At 40.9% G+C, this 20967-nt stretch overlaps 1 protein-coding gene across 5 annotated transcripts in view; it reads right to left on the reverse strand.

The window, feature by feature from the left end:
• TENM1 (teneurin transmembrane protein 1) overlaps positions 1-20967 on the reverse strand; it is a 1319062-nt gene that overhangs the window by 443663 nt on the left and 854432 nt on the right. For 4 of the 5 annotated variants that reach the window (XM_073641092.1, XM_073641091.1, XM_073641090.1 and 1 more), the window contains one exon: positions 17495-17644. In XM_073641092.1, the coding sequence (XP_073497193.1) occupies positions 17495-17644 (150 nt within the window). The remainder of the gene's footprint in view (positions 1-17494; positions 17645-20967) is intronic. The other variant, XM_073641089.1, reaches the window with a different exon arrangement.

The following is a 20967-nucleotide window of genomic DNA, read 5'->3' on the forward strand; positions in this document are numbered from 1 at the left end:
TTCCGTTTCTGACAGTCCTGCTCTTGCTGCTTCCGTGGCCGCACCTATGCGGAATGAGTGTGTCCCGTAATCTTTGGGGTGGTTCCCTGCCGATGTTATGCATTTATTAAATATAGCTTGGAACAGGTATCTTGATAATGGCGTTCCATCAATGTGTGATACGAAGAAATTACTTTGTGATCTGATGGTTAGATATGTTTTTACTATTGTTACCCGACTCAGTGTACCGTTTGTGGGTTGTAGAAGTACCCAAGTACCCCTGCCCGCTGGAACCGTTTTCGATTGGTGTATGCGTACACGTATTGCATTATTGGCTATGACTACTTCCTGGTGTAATAAGCGTCCACTGGTGGTAATTTTGGATTGAGGGACTAATTCGCTTATACATAGCGCCCCGAAGAAGGCGATCACAAATGCAGTAGACATTAGTGTTGCTTCAAATTGTGAGTGTCATGTTAATGGTGTTAGGGATAAGATGTGAGAAATCAGTTTTAGTGACACGGGACGGGACGTCTACATTCCTGACTTGGCTGACCCCTTTTCCACCCTTTTATGGATTGTCTGATGATGAATCTTTGTCACATCTCCCCAATTCAGTAGTTGGAAGTGAAATGCTACTCCGGTCAGACACCGCTGCGCTGACGCCCCTGATATGCCCCTCATCATTAGCTGGTGGAGAAATTCTATGGTGACTTGTGATCTGGCTTGTTCACATTGGTCAACCCGTCTGCCTGCTACTAGTCGTGTCCACTCTTCCCATGCCTTACCGTATGCTTGCCACATTGACGGGGCAACTGACGCTCTGATTAATGGCATCAACTATTCGACACTAGATCCCATAGGGAGGGTGGGCAACTGTTGCCCGATGGGTGGGCGTTGTGGAAGAGCTCTGTGAAAATCTGCCAATTGAATTGTTATAAAGCGTTAGCAGCAGCTTTATACCCCTCAGCATAGTGGCTAGCGCGGACCCATACATTGTGTTTTAGGCACAGGAATACTAGCCTGCGTAGTAGGCCTAGCACTGGGAGAGACGATGATGCCATCTTATTAATGCAGTGCGCTTGGCTGGTGTTTTGTGTTATGAAGCGTATATTTTTGTTAGCCAGGCGCGCGCCCCATATTTCTATTGCTACCACTATTGGGAAAAATTATTTTCAGGGCTAGATGCAGCTAAAAATTATTATTAATTTCAAAGCTGGTGGAGCTTGGTATAGATGGCTTAATACAATGAGTCCCACACACTGCTAGAAGCCCAAATATTTTTTCAGAGGTAGATGCAGATAAAAATTATTTTTAATTTGCAACCTGATGGAGGTCAGTATAGATGGACTAATAGAGAAAGTCCCACACACTGCTAGAAGGCCAAATATTTTTTCAGAGCTAGATGCAGATAAAAATTATATTCAATTTGCAACCTGATGGAGGTCAGTATAGATGGACTAATAGAACAAGTCCCACACACAGCTAGAAGCCCAAATATTTTTTCAGAGGTACTGTAGATGCAGATAAAAATTATTTTTAATTTGCAACCTGATGGCGGTCAGTATAGATGGACTAATACAACAAGTCCCACACACAGCTAGAAGCCCAATATTTTTCAGAGCTAGATGCAGACAAAAAATTATTTTGAATTTGCAACCTGATGGAGGTCAGTATAGATGGACTAATAGAGAAAGTCCCACACACTGCTAGAACGCCCAATATTTTTTCAGAGGTAGATGCAGAAAAAAATATATTCAGTTTGCAACCTGATGGAGGTCAGTATAGATGGACTAATACAACAAGTCCCACACACAGCTAGAAGCCCAATATTTTTTCAGAGGTAGATGCAGAAAAAAATATATTCAGTTTGCAACCTGATGGAGGTCTGTATAGATGGATTAATAGAACAAGTCCCACACACAGCTAGAAGCCCAATATTTTTTCAGAGGTAGATGCAGAAAAAAATATATTCAGTTTGCAACCTGACGGAGGTCTGTATAGATGGATTAATAGAACAAGTCCCACACACAGCTAGAAGCCCAATATTTTTTCAGAGGTAGATGCAGAAAAAAATATATTCAGTTTGCAACCTGATGGAGGTCTGTATAGATGGATTAATAGAACAAGTCACACACACAGCTAGAAGCCCAATATTTTTTCAGAGGTAGATGCAGAAAAAAATATATTCAGTTTGCAACCTGATGGAGGTCTGTATAGATGGATTAATAGAACAAGTCCCACACACAGCTAGAAGCCCAATATTTTTTCAGAGGTAGATGCAGAAAAAAATATATTCAGTTTGCAACCTGATGGAGGTCAGTATAGATGGACTAATACAACAAGTCCCACACACAGCTAGAAGCCCAATATTTTTTCAGAGGTAGATGCAGAAAAAAATATATTCAGTTTGCAACCTGATGGAGGTCTGTATAGATGGATTAATAGAACAAGTCCCACACACAGCTAGAAGCCCAAATATTTTTTCAGAGGTAGATGCAGATAAAAATTATTTTTAATTTGCAACCTGATGGAGGTCAGTATAGATGGACTAATAGAGAAAGTCCCACACACTGCTAGAAGGCCAAATATTTTTTCAGAGCTAGATGCAGATAAAAATTATATTCAATTTGCAACCTGATGGAGGTCAGTATAGATGGACTAATAGAACAAGTCCCACACACAGCTAGAAGCCCAAATATTTTTTCAGAGGTACTGTAGATGCAGATAAAAATTATTTTTAATTTGTAACCTGATGGAGGTCAGTATAGATGGACTAATACAACAAGTCCCACACACAGCTAGAAGCCCAATATTTTTTCAGAGCTAGATGCAGACAAAAAATTATTTTGAATTTGCAACCTGATGGAGGTCAGTATAGATGGACTAATAGAGAAAGTCCCACACACTGCTAGAAGGCCAAATATTTTTTCAGAGCTAGATGCAGAAAAATTATATTCAGTTTGCAACCTGATGGAGGTCAGTATAGATGGACTAATAGAGAAAGTCCCACACACTGCTAGAAGGCCACATATTTTTTCAGAGGTATATGCAGAAAAAAATATATTCAGTTTGCAACCTGATGGAGGTCTGTATAGATGGATTAATAGAACAAGTCCCACACACAGCTAGAAGCCCAATATTTTTTCAGAGGTAGATGCAGAAAAAAATATATTCAGTTTGCAACCTGATGGAGGTCAGTATAGATGGACTAATACAACAAGTCCCACACACAGCTAGAAGCCCAATATTTTTTTCAGAGGTAGATGCAGAAAAAAATATATTCAGTTTGCAACCTGATGGAGGTCTGTATAGATGGATTAATAGAACAAGTCCCACACACAGCTAGAAGCCCAAATATTTTTTCAGAGGTAGATGCAGATAAAAATTATTTTTAATTTGCAACCTGATGGAGGTCAGTATAGATGGACTAATAGAGAAAGTCCCACACACTGCTAGAAGGCCAAATATTTTTTCAGAGCTAGATGCAGATAAAAATTATATTCATTTTGCAAACTGATGGAGGTCAGTATAGATGGACTAATAGAACAAGTCCCACACACAGCTAGAAGCCCAAATATTTTTTCAGAGGTACTGTAGATGCAGATAAAAATTATTTTTAATTTGCAACCTGATGGAGGTCAGTATAGATGGACTAATACAACAAGTCCCACACACAGCTAGAAGCCCAATATTTTTTCAGAGCTAGATGCAGAAAAAAATTATATTCGATTTGCAACCTGATGGAGGTCAGTATAGATGGAGTAATAGAATGATGCTATGCCCAAAAGATTTTACTTCACTAGGTGCAGTAAAAAAATTGGTATTCTATACACAGGTGGTATATCTTGCAACACAGATAGGCTACTCCACTGACTAACACACTCTGCAATAGGCCAAAAAGGATTAGCTTTGCTAGATTCAGCCAAATGCTGTGAAAAAAACTTGCACAGCACTGGCACAGACCTGCCTGGCAAAAACTGATAGGAACTGATGTAACCTAGTCCTGAAAAGGACTCCAATTACAATTAGTCTTTACTCCCACAACCTATCTATTTAAGAGCACAGACCTGCCTGATAAAAGTCGTAGGAAATGCTGTAACCTAGTCCTTAAAAGGACTGCAATCACAACTATTCCCTACTCCCAAGCTATCTGTAGATTTGTGCGAAAATTGGCTTGAAATTAACAAGGTATAGCGCACACAGCAACAGCGGTGCCGTCTAACACGCAGCTGCAGCAGTGAGAAAATGGTGGCGACGGGGAAAATGGCTTGGTCTTATAGGGCAAGGACATGTGACATACACTGCCAATGACACATGCCCTTGCTTGTGTGAAAAAAAGCACTTCGCTCCGTGTGTGCGCTGCTGATAGGCTGACAGATTGCACCTCCCCACTGTAAATGCGGGAAAGAGAAAAAAAAAATGGAGATCTTCATTGTTCCTGCAGAGATCCATCCCCTGCCCCTCCCCCCACCCCGCTGTACACTCAAACTGCGTATTAACATTAATTTTCATCATTACTGAGAAAAAATCCAGTTATGATTTTGGTGCACGAACAGTTATCGAACATAACCTCGAACAGACGAATTTTTCTCAAATTGTTCGTGTTCGCCGAACGGCTCGAACACCGCCCAAAACAGCTCGAATTTGAGATTGGCGAACAGTTCGAGTAGAACAACGCTCATCTCTAGTTATAAGTTGTCAGACGATTCAATGAGAAAGAACTGTGGTGCCTGAGAAATAAAAACTGAAATGAATGCTCCTTTCGTTAATGACTAATTAAATAAAAAAAAAACTGTTTATAATTTGTGCAGACTATTATCTGTAGAAATACATTTTAATGATTCAGCCAATCAATTGGAAGAGCTCCACTTTTTATACACGGCCATTATTCTGCCATAAAATGCTACAATACCTTATCATATAATCATATTTAAATATTACAATTCTAAGTGTTAGGATATACAGTTTCCTAGTGCCAATGGAGTATATGATATCATATTAGTTGGCTTTGACTCTTTCACGTTTAGGAGGGACATAAATAGAGAAAGGTCAGCAAATAGCTGGAAAACAACCTCCAAACAAGCTTTTATGTGCTCAGAATGATAGTATCAGGGCTGGAATTCTTCCAATGTATTTTAGGCAGATGCCTTAATCCCAGTGGTATAAAGGATGTGAGTGATATCAAGCACACACTGAATGGACTTGAACCAGCTACAGCAATAATTACACAGATCATTATAAGGCTATTTCTATGTGATGTTTTTTAAAGGGGTTTTCCGGGACGACGATATTGATAGTCTATACTACATGATAGAATATAAATGTCAGATTAGTGGGGGTTTATGACTTAGTATCCCCCATGATCAGCTGTTTGAATGCAGTGCCGTCTTTGTGTCAATGCTGCTTTTCCCATTCACTGCAATGTACATGAGAAGGATTCTTGAGAAGCACATGGAAGAAATTCATTGAAAGCACATGGGAGAGATTCAAGGGAGACATGTAAAGGATTAAGGGAGACTGTTCATGGAAGATACATGAGATAGACTCATGACATGTGTTTAGGCAGGGACTCACGGGAGGCATAGGAAAGGGATTCATTGGAGGAACATGGGAAAGATTCATGGGAGTCAAATGGGAAGTAGTAGTGGGAGGAATTCATGGGAGGAACTTAGAATAGATTAATTGGAGGAACAGTGGAGAGTTTTGTGGGAGGCAAATGGAAAGGTTCATGTGAGAGATTCAGGGGAGGCACATGGCGATTAGTCCAGGGGAGGGATTCATGAGAGGAACTTGGAAAAGATTTATTGGAGGAACATGGGAAAGATTCGTGGGAGGCACATGGGAAGGAGTCATGAGAAGTACAAGGAAGGAATTCATGACTGGTGCATGGGAGATATTCATGAGATGCATGTGGAAAGGAGTTATGAGAGGCACATTAAAGGAGTTATAGGAGGAACATTGGAGGGATTTATGGGAAGCACGTGGGAAGGAGTTATGGGAGGCACATTGGAAGGAGTCCTAGGAGGAACATTGCAAGGATTTATGGGAGGCATGTGGGAAGGAGTCCTAGGAGGAACATTAGAGGGATTTATGGGAGGTACGTGGGAAAGAGTTTGGGAGGCACATTGGAGGGGGTCAGTGGAGAAACATTGGAGGGATTTATTGGAGGCACAGGAGGAAGATTCATTGGAGGTCCATGGAAGAGATTCAAGAGATGGCATTGCTAAGTTGGAAGAAGTGCCAATTTTAGCATCCATCTTGATTCACTATGATATGTTTAGTGTATTTTAAGACTGTCTAGTCTAAGTTTGCATTGTATAAAAAAACAGGATTAGTGAATGACACTGAAATCCTCACGATTTTGCTTTGCTACGACCTAGTGTCACACACTGTGAAGTGAACACATCACACTGCATCTCTTAAGTCCTTGTAAATCAAACCCTTATCGTACAAATCATAATTTTTCTTAATTAACACCACATCTTGCCTTTTTTAGAACCCTGAATATCTCACTTTTGTTGAAACTACAATACTCAATGTAAAAGAAAAAAACAACTTTTTTTCCACATTCTCATAAAAGGGCTGAGAAGTCGACAGGTGGGAAAAAGGTTAAACAATGGCATATTTCATGTACTTATCTACAGACCAATGCTCAGAACAATTTGTATCTACAGCGATTTTATTGTGGATGCTGGAAAAAAAAAGAAAAGAACTTCTTGAAGCAATAGGGGTAAGCTCTAGAGTGTTTTAATCCTCTCTGTATTAAATATTAAGGAATCAAACAGTGTCTTGCTGAGCTGTGCAGTGAATGAGCCACGGAGGTTTCTATAATCCATAGTGTCATTAATGTCAAGCACTGAACCTACAGAACATACATTACAATCCTCACTGTGATTGTATTTTACTATTGTAAATCTGTACAGTTTATCATTATATTAATTCTGCTGGGACCTTATTGTCATTGTAAATGTCATTCATTATCCAACGTAGTGTTTTATGCAGGGGCTTGATAATGGACTTGCTTTGAGTACCTTTGTGTCTTAATACTTTGTATATGCACTTCTCTGTAACTGGCTGTTAGCTTTTCTTCTCTGCTCTTTGCAATGCAGCAGCAACATAAGCTCATAAAATTGTTTCTCTGCAAGAATGTTACCTTTTTATTGCTGTTTCCAAGGGTATTCTCCTATGAACTTATAAAATGCTTAATAAAAATTCCACTTATTTTAACATTGATTTTTTGTGGCTGGATTCTTTCTGCCAGCGCGTAACTTACTAATCCTAACTTATTAAAATTTTTGAAAAGCAATTCAGCAGCCACTTATGATTCACACTGGGGCTTCAAAACTGAATAAAAATATATTTTCAATACACATTTACTGTTAACTATTTTTGGTTTCATTTTAACATCATTTTCTGCCTTACCACTGTTATATATATATATATTTTTTATTGATGAAAACAAAGATATTCAACTCTTTACTTACAGCCGTAAGAATTTCAGCCTATAATCTAACAATATGAAGTACATCTTGAAGGTAGAGGTCACCAATTCGCCCATGGCTGAGACTTCCACGTAGTTCAGGTCATCACAGTGTATGCTGTGTTAGGTGAACTTACTTGCCAATTTTATTTTCTTACATTGCTACTCAATAGAGATGAGCGATCCCAAACTGCAAAGTTCTGGGTTCGTACCTGACTCCTAGTGTTCGGTGCTGAACTCCGAACTCAGACTGTCTTTTTTACAGTTCAGGAGTTCTGGGAGGAGAAGAGAGATCAAGAATCTAAGGGATCTCTTGGATTCTGCAACCATCTAGCCAATCTTAAACTGGTTGTGACCACATTAATTTACTTCTTTTACCATATGAAACAGTAGTGCATTGGCATTAAAACCTAATTGCTTTCATGCTACTAGTGATGAGCGAGTATGTTCTATTAACCCTTTCGCCGAGTATGCTCGGGCCGAGCTCCGAGTATTTACAGCTGCTCGGTGATATATTTGAATCACTCCTGTGTGCATGATTTGTGACTGTTTGACAGCTTTAATACATGTGAGGAAAGTTTGCTTCTTACACATTCCTCACATGTATTAAAGCTGTCAAACAGTCGCAAATCATGCACACGGGAGTGATTCAACCATATCACCGAGCAGCTGTAAATACTCGGTACTTGCCTGAGCATACTCAGCGAAAGGATTAACAAAACATACTCGCTCATCACTACATGCTACTTTTTCTACTAAACATAGTAATGTTAGAGTGAATCCAGTTGGGTTGGTCTAAAAAATTTTCATTCCTTTGAAAATATTTTAGTGATATGTCCTCCTATTTTACCCTTCACACTCAGGTTGCTTAAAGAGAACATGTCAGCAGGGTTTTGCTAAGTAAAGTACACACATGGCCATATTGGCGCAGTGATACTGATTAAAACGAAACCTATGGTAAAGAAATACGTTTTGTGGACTTTGTGTAATTAAGGTTTGAAGTTTTCTTAGAATCATAGCTTTGTGCATCGGGACAGGACTGTGGGTAGTGTTTACAGCTCTGGCACGGCCCCTCCGCTGCGCCTGTTGTCTTTATCGTCCTCCCGGTCTAAAAATTACACCGGCACCGTCTCAGCCGCGAGCGGCGCTTGTGCATATTGATGTCCTGGCAATCTTCAGGAAAATTGCACCGGTGATGAGCAGATCTCAATCTGTGCATGCGTGCCCACTGGCACCATTTTACTGTTTACCACCGGGAGGTCAACTTGCTCATGTGCCGCCACCGGGGCCATTTTCCTGGAGATCATAAATGGAAAACCCTTTTAATACTGTCACAGTATTGTTAGTGCACTTTAATAATAGTGTAACTCAGAAAGATAAATTGATTATAAAAGAATAAGCATGTTAAGAATATCCAGATCCATGACATGGATTTTGATTAATCAGCCAGAAAATGAAATAGAACTAATAATTTCCTCCAAGTTGACACAATCAAAAATGAAAAATGAAACATTGATTGGCAAATGCTTGGCAAATCAACAAAACACAAATCAGGTAAAACAATGTTTCACTTCTTGTCTTAGGTTTATATTCTAACATTTGCATTTTTGCCCTTTTTAATTAGATATTAAATGACTGTAGAACTTTCTGTTTAAAAAAATATATACTGTTGTTCTCCTCTTTTGGTTGACCAGGGGCAAAGACCTATTTCGGGGTTTGTGAAAGACCCACTGGGCCTATTAAAATTCAATGTACTAAACTTTAAAACCATTAGGAATATTACAAGAAAAAAAAACATTACAAACCTAACATTTCCTTTCATATCAATTTCACTGACTTCGCTGAAGTGAAGCTTCACTGGTCAAACCAAATTATTAATTTTATTATCGTAATAAAATTTGTGCCTTTCAAGTAACTGCAGAAGAACATCATTTGTCTGATTTCTTAATGGTGTAACTCAATACCCTGCTGAAACCATTATTCTTCAGAAAGAGACCTCATTAAAATATCTCTTGATGATCTTTCCTTCTTGGCGTCTGTTACACTGAAGTCATAGTCTACTGAGGTTTCACTTGCTAGAATTTTGTTGGGTCTTGATAATTTCGCTGTGGTTTTCTAATGAAAGTTAATACACGCTCTTCAAAGTCTCCATTGGAAAATTCATTATTAGACCAATTAGAATATTGAATAAGGGATATATTGTAATGTATAATTGATTATTCTGACTCTATGTTGACATTGACACATGCTGCTGAGTTTAAAGGGAATTTGTCACCAGGTTTTTACTACCTCTACAGTAGGGGCAGAGACCCTGATTTCAGTGATGTGTAACTTACTGGGCTGCTTGCTGTATTTTTTATAAAATTCCTGTTTTATTTGCTGCAGATCTACCGGTTCTCTGAATGCTGAGTTCTGTATAACTCCGCCCACACCACTGATTGGCAGCTTTCTGTTAACACTGTGCATAGGCAGAAAGCTGCCAATCAGAGGTGTGGGCTGGGTTATACAGAGCTCCTGAATATGGAGGACTACATGGCAGCAGGTTAACTAGTCCTCTGGTGATAATCTCATTCTGTTAAATCAGTAATTTTATAAAAACTACAGCAAGCAGCCCAGTAAGTGACACATCACTGGAATCAGGGTCTTTGTTTATACATTATGATGTTCTTAGATTAGGTGGCAAAAACTTGGTGACAGATTCTCTTTAATAAATCTGCGTCTACAATACTTTTGACAAAATACAAAACAGAAAAACATGTTTGAAACAACTGAAGCTTTAAAAATGAATAATCTAAATACATGTCTGCTTTTTGATTTGCAGGACAACTAAAGGGCTTTTGTGCCATCTTTTATTTTTAGACAAATTTAGAGAAGCGGTCAACAAAGTTCTTTTTTTTTTTAAGACAAAAACAAATGCTATAAAACATAAATTGTCATGACTCAATTTTTGTTTCAACCAATGTTCTAGTGCAGATGCTCTGGCTATTCTACTGGTCAATGTTTATCGGAATCCAAATGTGACTACTGCAGTCAATCCGTGAACGCTGCGCTCACGTGTCTTTAAAAAAATGATAGGGCCGGAATCCAACCATTTTGGCTATGTACATGTGTTATTTCCTGGAACAATAGAAAGTTAAAGTCTAAAAAAGCTCCAGTGGCCAACGTGAAAGTTGAAAGATTTGTTTTTGTTCTATTTTTATTACAGATTAAAAAAAAATATATTTAATGGAAAAAAACCTGATTTAACGCCTTAACGACTTTAGACTTATAGGTACGTCCAAGGTTGCCTTCCCCTCATCGCGGGAGCCCGCACCTTTCCAGGTACATGACAGCTGATCTAACAGCCGAGGGTGGATTCTCGATCCACCCGCGGCTGTTAACATGTTAAATGCCACTGTCAAACCCTGACAGCGGCATTTAACATGGCTGCACGAAGCGCGTCACAAACCACGGCCATCGGTGCGCCTGTCAAATGATCGTGGGGTTCCAATGGGTTGGCATGACAACCCGGGGTCTGCAAAAGACCCCTATGGTTGTCATAGCCAATCTGCTATAAGCTCCGCATAGCGGTCAGCATTCATAGCAGATGAGCATTTTTGTTACCCATAGCAGTGGAATTGCACTTTTTTTTAAATTTCACGGCACTAGGAATTTTTTTTCTGTTTTCCAGTACACTATATGGTAAAATCAATGGTGTCGTTCAAAAGTATAACTCATCCCACAAAAAACAAATCCTCACATAGCCATATTGATGAAAAAATAAAAAAGTTATGGCTCTGGGTAGAAGGGGAGCAAAAAACAAAAATGCAAAAATGGAAGAACCCAAGGCAGTGAAGAGGTTAAACTATAGATAATTTCCTGATGACAAATTCCCTTTAATGTGAGTTTCTAACTACGTTGACAAGAACCTCATTCATGTATGGCCACCTTTTCACATCATCTATGCCTTTCCGGAATGCCACACAGCGATCAGGAGACATCTATTCTTTTAACATTTGGGCGTTACAGAGAGGAACACATAGTAAAGCAGCTGCTTGCACTTGAAATGTGGCCTTTTAGGCTCGTGGAGGCGGAAGCTGTCCACAACCTCATGGCGGCAGCGGCCGGGTGTCCATACTCGGTCCCCAGCCGCCACTATTTCTCCTGGTATCGTCTCCGCCTTCCACAAGCATGGGTCCCTGAACATTACTGCTTGTACTTTTCTGTGGGAATCTGCTTGCCTCCTACCAGCCTGGAATATTTCCAGCAAACTATGGTACGACTGCCTCCAGTACCAGTAGCAAAGCCATCCCCAATTTCCTTCTCAGGAATTTTATTTGGTAGATTGTGTGGCTGCCCAAATACATTAGTTTCTCAAAAAGGAACTGAAGATAGAGTGGCAGAAGGTGCAAGTTTCTCCAGCCTGTTAGATATCAGAGGGTGAACGACAGCACATTGGATCAGTGGTTAGCACTGAAGCCTTGCAGTGCTTGAATCTGGGATTCAAATCCCAGCAAGGACAACATCTGCAAGGATTTTGTATGTTCTCCCCATGTTTACGTGGGTTTACACCTCAGTCTAAAAGCAGCCAAAGAGTGTCCGGGAACCTTCCCACACACTTTTCTTAGCCAGGACTGCATCTCGGCAGGGTGGGACGGTCCTACCAGAGAATCCTCGGGTGGGCCCTGGCTTCTCCATCAGGAGAGTTCATGATAGCGCAAACTTTGCAGCTGCTATGGGGTTCTTGAGTGGGGGAGAAAGGTGAGCCCTTGTAATCAAATCCTCTGATGGGCCCAATGTTTTTCAGTCTGAAACTGCTTCTCAGTGGGAGTTGTATTTCACCACAGCCATATTCTTTAGGTCAGTGAAAGGACTGGCATTGAGGGAAACTGTATTTACTCCGGCTGTCATTTCTCCGCCACCAGGTTCCGCCCATTGTCACACACGACCATGCCTGGCTGTAGGGTCAGCGGTGTCAGCCACAGATCTGCCTGCTCTTTCAGAGCTGTCCACAACTCTTCAGCATTGTGTGGATTGTCACCTAAGCATATTAGCTTCAGCACAGCCTTTGCCGCTTGGCCGAGGCAGTGCTGCAGTGCTTCCAGCTTGCGACTGATGTGGTCATTTCGGAGATGGATGCTGAAGAGGAGGATGAGGAGGAGGTGCAGGAGCTGTAGAATGTGGGGGCAACCCTGATTGATCCAGGGCCCTCAATCCTCGGCGTTGGGAGGATGTGTTCCGTCCCAAGGTCCGACTGTGTCTTGGCTTCCACTATATTAACCCAGTGTGCTATCAGCGAGATGAACCGTCCCTACCCACAAGCATTTGTCCACATGTCCGTGGTTAGGTGGACTTTCCCACTAACTGCATTGTTGAGGGAACGTCTAATATTGTGGGACACGTGCTCGTGTAATGCATTGACGGCACACCGTGAGAAATAGTGGCAGCTGGGGACCGAGTACTGAGGAACGACCGCTGTCATCAGGTTGCGGAAAGCTTCTGTCTCCACGAGCCTAAAATGCAACATTTCAAGCTCAAGCATTCGTGAAATTTGTGAATTTAGTAGTGTGGCCTGTGGGGCATTGGCTGCGCATTTGCGCTTGTGTTCCAAGGACTGGGGTAGGGACAACTGAACGCTGCGCTGGGACAAGGTCGTGGACATGCTTGCTGATGGTGCTACTTGAGAGTTTGCAATGACAGGTGCAGGGCGGGAGGCATCTTCGCTTGTGCCATGGACAGGGGATTGGCGTGCATGCACAACAGCGGAAGAAGCAGTGGTGTCACCCGCAGACACTGTTTCTGGACCCTGGACCCTGGCCAACTTAGTCGGGTGCTTTGCTGCCATGTGCCTGATCATACTGGTGGTGATCAGGCTGTTAGTTTTGCTACCCCTGCTGATGCTGGCCTGGCAGGTGGTACAAATGGCCTTTTTGGGGTTATCTGCAGAGTCTTTAAAAAATAGCCAGACTCGGGAAGACCTAACAGTTGTACTGGCAACTTCCATCGTTTTGGCGCTACGGGGAACACTTCTCCGCCTTCTGTCTGCTGCCACCACACTGCTTCTTCCTGCCTGTTGTGGTGCTACATGTCCCTCCCCCTGTGTGCTGCTGTCCTCGCTCTGTCTGTCCCCTTGCCAGGTTGGATCAGTTACTATATCATTCACCACCTCGTCTTCCACTTCCGCACCCTGGTCCTCCTCCTGACTTTCTGGCAATTGTGTCTCATCATCATCCACCTCTTGTGACAATAATTGTACTTTACCACCGTCGCCTTTGTGTGACCGTGGCTGCTCCAATATTTGGGCATCGCTACACGTGCTCTCCTCTTGACTCACTTGAAGCTGGCCTGACGAGAGGCTCGAATCTACAAATGGAAAAGTGAACAGCTCTTCTGAGTGTCCAAGTGTGGGATCAGTTGTCTTCGGGCACTTGGTATGGTGGGAGGAAGGAGGATCAGGGTGAGGAATATGCAGTCCAGACTCACAGCTACTGACACTTGACCGTGTGGAAGACAGGGTCGAGGTGGTGGTGGCAAAGTGACTGGAAGCATTATCTGCTACTGCTATCCAACCAACAACCTTTTCACACTACTCTGTGTTCAATAGTGGTGTTCTACGGTCCCCTAGTAATTGGGACATCAAAGTCGAGCTGCAAGATGTGGGTGTTTGTTGTGGCACAATTTCAGATTGCCCACAGCCACATTCTCAGCCTCTGCATGCACCATCACCATCACGTCCACTTCCCCGCCACTTGCCACGCACCTTGCCTATTTTAAATGGAGGACAATATTTTCCACGTTCACGAGAAATGGCTGATTTTGGAATGCAGTTATATGTGATATGTCTGACAGAGAACCACGATTTTAAATAGCAGGCCTGTAATTTACTAATAATATTCTACACAGATACCTAGTATGAATTGCTTCACCGACACACTGCAACGGAATGAAAATGGAAGAAATGTCTGATTTTGGAACAGTCTTATAGGTGATATGTCTGGCAGAGAACCACGGTTTTAAATAGCAGGCCTGTAATTTACTAATATTATTCTACACAGAGACCTAGGGTGAATAACTTCACCGACACACTGCAACAGAATGGAAAAGGAGGCCAATATTTTCCACGTTCAGTTCAAATTTCTGGATTTTTATCGCTGAAATATTGTAAAGATAGGAGAGGGGCGCAAATATTGCCTTTACCCAGTAAGATAAAATAAAATAAAATGTAGCAATGATGCTCACCTTATTGAGTTGTGAGAATGCACAACTCATGCATATGCCTGTGGAGTGCTGCAGATGACACCAACCCTTCTAGGGTCCGAGATACATCAAAGTATGGATGAAGAAAACTTGTGTCCAGATATCCGCACTCCTCCGTATGCATAAAGGATCTAGTGCCCGGTGTTTGAATTAAATCCATTAATTACAAGCTAAAATAAAACGCATTTCGCGGACGTCCCGTCCGCTTCATCAGTGAATAGCTAACAGATTAGCCATTCACTGATGAAGCGGATGGGACGTCCGAGAAACATTTTTGATTTTAGCTTGTAATAAATGGATTTCATTTAAACACCGGACACTAGATCCTTTATGCATACGGAGGAGCGCGAATATCTGGACACAAGTTTTCTTCATCCATACTTTGATGTATCGCTGAAATATGGAACAGATCTGGCTGTATTCTGCAGTGAGAACAAGCAAATGGAGCAGAAAAATGCTCCACTCTGAATTGCTTTTTAAGCAAATAACCAGGATTAAGATAAAAAAAAATTGCCCTGGCCCCTGATATCTGGGGCTATGTCTACAAATATCTGTAATTATTACAGCAGCAGCAGACAGGGCATTCAATGGACCCTCTTGTGCTGTATCATACACTGCAGTCTGCCACATACACGGCCTGCCAGCCTAGCACTGATTATATGCAGCTGGATTAGTCCTCAGAAGGATTGTTAGTTCAGATGGATATCTATATGTTGTGGAATACCTATGCTAACAGGACGTTCAATGGACCCTCTTGTGCTGTGTCATGCACTGCAGTCTGCCACATGCACTATCTGCCTGCCTAACTCCTGCTATCTCCACTGAATATATGCAGCTGGATTAATCTTCAGAAGGACTGTTAGTTCAGATGGATATAGATATATGTTGTGGAATACCTATACTAACTATAAACAAGCAAATCTCTCCCTAGCTCAGCAGCACCTCTTCCTACTCTGCCTGATTCCTGAGTGACTGTGACGAGCATAGCGGCGCCAGGTCTGATATAGACCTGATGATGCTGTGCGGCCAGCCAATCACTGTAATTCCACAACCAACATGGCTACGGCATTACAGTGTGTGGCAGGCAATCCCTGCATGTTCATTGGCTCTATAAAGAGCACCAAACATGCAGGGTGGGGACCCGACTTTCAGGTCGAGCAACCCAGAAATACTCGCCGAGCTTGTCGAGCACAGTGATGCTCAGTCGAGTACCGAGCAGTGGCGAGAATGTTCGCTCATCACTACAAATGACACATGGCAGGTGGAAGTACCTATTACCAATTTTCCATTAAAGACCTCAAGCTTCATCTCATGAATCTAGAATCCAATATTAAACTTTAGCTACAGAATCCAACACAAGAGTAATATAAATAATAGAGGATAGCAGCATATAGTGGCTGTTTTCTCAGCCCCATCCATGTAATAAACCCTACAATGCTTAAATTCAGAGAATACAGGCAGCTCCAAAAGGGAAGTTACAACACTACTCATGGGATGAACACAGGGGATGGACGCTCTTGTCACTCATTTTATTAGGAACCTGCAGCCCTTTACGGAATATGGATATGGCAGCAGCCAGCCAGTGACATTTTTATCATAATTAGAACAATTACAGAAGTTTGAAAATGATGTTTGTTTTTCTCAGATAAATATTACTGACATTTTTAGGATTTAGTGAAGAGATTGTGTTTTCAAAGATTGCAACAGAATATGTAACTACTATGTCAAAAAATTGTCTTTTGGTCAGCTAGTTCTGTCCACAATAAAGTTATTCAGAAAAGCATTAAAAAGTGACTTTTGCAGTGAAATTAAAACATAATTACCAAGCTTTCAGTAACTTTTGTAACTAATATTTGTCTATATTTTCATTTTTATTGGATTGTTTGTAATGTACGCATGGAAGGATGGAGAATAGGCTAAACAGGGACAATGCAAAGATATTTCACATTCTTTTTAATCCTTAAACCTATATCATACTCATATCGTAAAGGTTTTCTCATACACATTGTCACTGATTTTCTTTATGCCAAAAAGTGAATCCCGCAGGAATCAGAGGTGTAAGTAATCTTTATACATTTCCTATTCTTTTTTTCATGCAATTCTGGTTTCTGCATTAAAAACTGTACTGGCATAAAAAAAAAGCTAATTGTGAACACCCTACAAAAAGCTAATGGCAAAAACGAAAGCTGACCTGAAACACGCGTTGGGGCGGACGCGTGTACCGTGGGAGTTCCTGTATTTGATCTAAAAGGTAATGAAATATGGCTCTGGCTGGACTTATTAATACATTTTAATATGACTATATATGCCCCTTTAGATCTACCTAGAGTTTCAATACAGGATTATTTATATTGTCTAAATGATATGGCATTTCTTTTGTATTTACTACATTACAATATATGACATATCCAATTGACTAATGTATATGATTGCTCTGGTATTGCACACTCCTGGACTTTCACAGTTGTCCTCACATGTTAATACAAGACCCATTCCCCCTGCCTTATATAAGCAATTTATTCTGTAATAAATATTCTTATTTTTGTATATACTTTGGACTATCTTTCATCGTTCTTTTTGTTTTCTGTGTCCATGTATTTATGATGAGTTGTCCTCTATTGAGTCCTTTTTAGTGACATGCTTTACTAGGTCATTATATATTCTTGACTGTTTTTTAATAGGATTAACATGCCAATTTGTTTTATGAGTTATGTTTAGAAAACTAACGTCAAATAAGGCTTCCCGCATACTGTAAAGCATTCCAGTTTCTTTGAATTACTATTGCACATTAATTACCTTTCTTTTCTGTTTTATCAGTAACCTTTCCTCCGAGGGGTGAGTAGGTGGTGTCCATGGACTCCTCTCCTTTGCCTTTACTGACCCCGTTCTCATAAAGCTGACTCTCCACGGGTTTAAGTTGCCAAGTGAAACCAAACAAGTGAACTGCTATAAAAAAGGAAACACATTATTCCCAAGGACAAAAAAATATATGTGCAGAAACAATAAAAATATATTTGGCATATAAAATTATCTTTATCCCCTAATTCCTGCTTATTATCAGCTTTGCTTTATAAAATTTAACATTGCGAGAACAAAGCCATAAATCTGGTCTAGGCAGCAGGAGACTGACCGCTGTACATAATTTAAAGAGGCTTTGCTTTTTTCCCCCCACACATTTATCTCACCGACAGTGGGGTAATTATTGCTATGTGTACTAAAATAATCATTTGTTTAACTACAAATACAAATTGTACGGTACTAGGTTTAAACTGCGTCTTGTGATCATGTTACAAAGGAAACCTTAATTACCATAGTTGATTAATTTTACCATAAATGAGAATCCACTTATGATGATAAACAAGGGACATCTTACAAATGTCTAAATATAATAAATATAGAAACAAAATTACATCTTGTAATACTTTGATGACTAAAGCTCAAATTAGAGCTCAGTCTATCCATTTCATGAAAACACTAGTTTCCTGAGATATCCTTGACATTTACAGGGTTTAAAGCAAAATTAAAAGTTATCCATAACTAAGGTGATAACTTACTGAGCATGGTAGGTCCAACTGCTAGGACATCATCAATAGAGAGACCGGAGCTCTGGAGAGCCCAGTCTGAATGGAATGGAGGTCATGCATGTGCAACACCACTCCATTGATTGCCTTTGGGACTGCGGAGCATAGCTAAACTGTGCTTTAGAAAGAAGGGGAAAGGGGAAAATGGATGGAGCTCACCACGCTGAGAAGTAATCAATGTCCAGGATGGACATATACGTGGAGGGTGCCGCTTCTGCTGATGATGCACAGCCATGAAGAGGAGGAAGGAGGAAGGAACTGTGCTTTACTGTCTCCTGCAGCCATTGACAAATAATAGAATTGTAGTATGTATGCTAGATGTACGATCAAGTCAGACTGGGCTCTCCAAAGACTCAGTCTTGAGCCCTTATCTTGGGACTGGTGGAAGTCTCAGCAGATGGACAACATCTAACAAGTTATCAAACAATCCTATATATAGGTAATAATTTACCAATTTGGTACAAACTATTTAAGTGCAATATCCCGTGGATGTTCACCAATGGTTACATAGTTAGAACTAAACTGTTGAATCAAGTGCCTGGTAGTAGAGTAGAGCTTGAATACTGTCTGTTTCCAAGGGCGACTTGTGGAAAATTTAGAAACATACATGTCAATTTTCCCTAAAAGTTTGTGAGGCTTCCAGAATAAGGAGAGACCTCCTGAACTCATGGAAGAGGCAGAAAATCACCTGGACCATGGAAAAACTCAGCTATGTATGGGATGACAGCACACACTAACCCTTGAGACTCATATTATCCAACATAAAATAGCATCAGGGAGTAGTCTGATTGGATCCAATTTTTTTCTGTAGCAGGACAATGACCCCAAACATACATCCAATGTCATTAATAAATGTCTTCAATATAAAGAAAAACAAGGATTCCTGGAAGTGGTGATGCGGCCCCCACAGAACCCTGATCTCAACATCATTGAGTCTGTTTGGGATCATATTAAGAAACAGAAGGATTTGTATATGAAACATCCACAGAAGATCTGTGGTTAGCTCTCCAAGATGTTTGGAACAACCTCCCTGACGAGTTCCTTCAAAAACTGTCAGCAAGTGTATCTAGAACAATTGATGTTTTGATGGCACATGATGGTCACACCAAATATTGACTTGATTTACGTTTCTCTTTTGTTCGCTTAATTTGATTTTCATTAATTGATGAAAATAAACAAACACTTTTATTTTTTAAAACATTCTTACTTTGCAGCATTTTTCTATACCTCCATAAAACGATTGAACAGTACTGTATATATACAGTCTACATACATATAGTATATACTATATGCAGACTATATACATGTATGTATATATATACAGTACAGACCAAAAGTTTGGACACACCTTCTCATTTAAAGATTTTTCTGTATTTTCATGACTATGAAAATTGTACATTCACACTGAAGGCATCAAAACTATGAATTAACACATGTGGAATTATATACTTAACAAAAAAGTGTGAAACAACTGAAAATATGTCTTATATTCTAGGTTCTTCAAAGTAGCCACCTTTTGCTTTGAAGACTGCTTTGCACACTCTTGGCATTCTCTTGATGAGCTTCAAGAGGTAGTCACCGGAAATGGTTTTCACTTCACTGGTGTGCCCTGTCAGGTTTAATAAGTGGGATTTCTTGGCTTATAAATGGGGTTGGGACCATCAGTTGTGTTGTGCAGAAGTCAGGTGGATACACAGCTGATAGTCCTGCTGAATAGACTGTTCGAATTTTTTATTATGGCAAGAAAAAAGCAGCTAAGTAAAGAAAAACGAGTGGCCATCATTACTTTAAGAAATGAAGGTCAGTCAGTCCGAAAAATTGGGAAAACTTTGAAAGTGTCCCAAAGTGCAGTTGCAAAAACCATCAAGCACTACAAAGAAACTAGCTCACATGAGGACCGCCCCAGGAAAGGAAGACCAAGAGTGACCTCTGCTTCTGAGGATAAGTTTATCCGAGTCACCAGCCTCAGAAATCGCAGGTTAACAGCAGCTCAGAATAGAGACCAGGTCAATGCCACACAGAGTTCTAGCAGCAGACACATCTCTACAACAACTGTTAAGAGGAGACTTTGTGCAGCAGGCCTTCATGGTAAAATAGCTGCTAGGAAACCACTGCTAAGGACAGGCAACAAGCAGAAGAGACTTCTTTGGGCTAAAGAACACAAGGAATGGACATTAGACCAGTGGAAATCTGTGCTTTGGTCTGATGGTCCAAATTTGAGATCTTTGGTTCCAACCACCGTGTCTTTGTGCGACGCAGAAAAGGTGAACGGATGGACTCTACATGCCTGGTTCCCACCATGAAGCATGGAGTAGGAGGTGTGATGGTGTGGGGGTGCATTGCTGGTGACACTGTAGGGGATTTATTCAAAATTGAAGGCATACTGAACCAGCATGGCTACCACAGCACCTTGCAGCGGCATACTATTCCATCCGGTTTGCATTTAGTTGGACCATCATTTATTTTTCAACAGGACAATGACCCCAAACACACCTCCAGGCTGTGTAAGGGCTGTTTCACCAAGAAGGAGAGTGATGGGGTGCTACGCCAGATGACCTGGCCTCCACAGTCACCAGACCTCAACCCAATCGAGATGGCTTGGGGTGAGCTGGACCGCAGAGTGAAGGCAAAAGGGCCAACAAGTGCTAAGCATCTCTGGGATCTCCTTCAAGATTGTTGGAAGACCAT

This window comes from Phyllobates terribilis, unplaced genomic scaffold (genome assembly GCF_046119375.1).
Source record: "Phyllobates terribilis strain yellow unplaced genomic scaffold, ASM4611937v1 Scaffold_7__3_contigs__length_470593459, whole genome shotgun sequence".
Lineage (NCBI taxonomy): Eukaryota > Metazoa > Chordata > Amphibia > Anura > Dendrobatidae > Phyllobates > Phyllobates terribilis.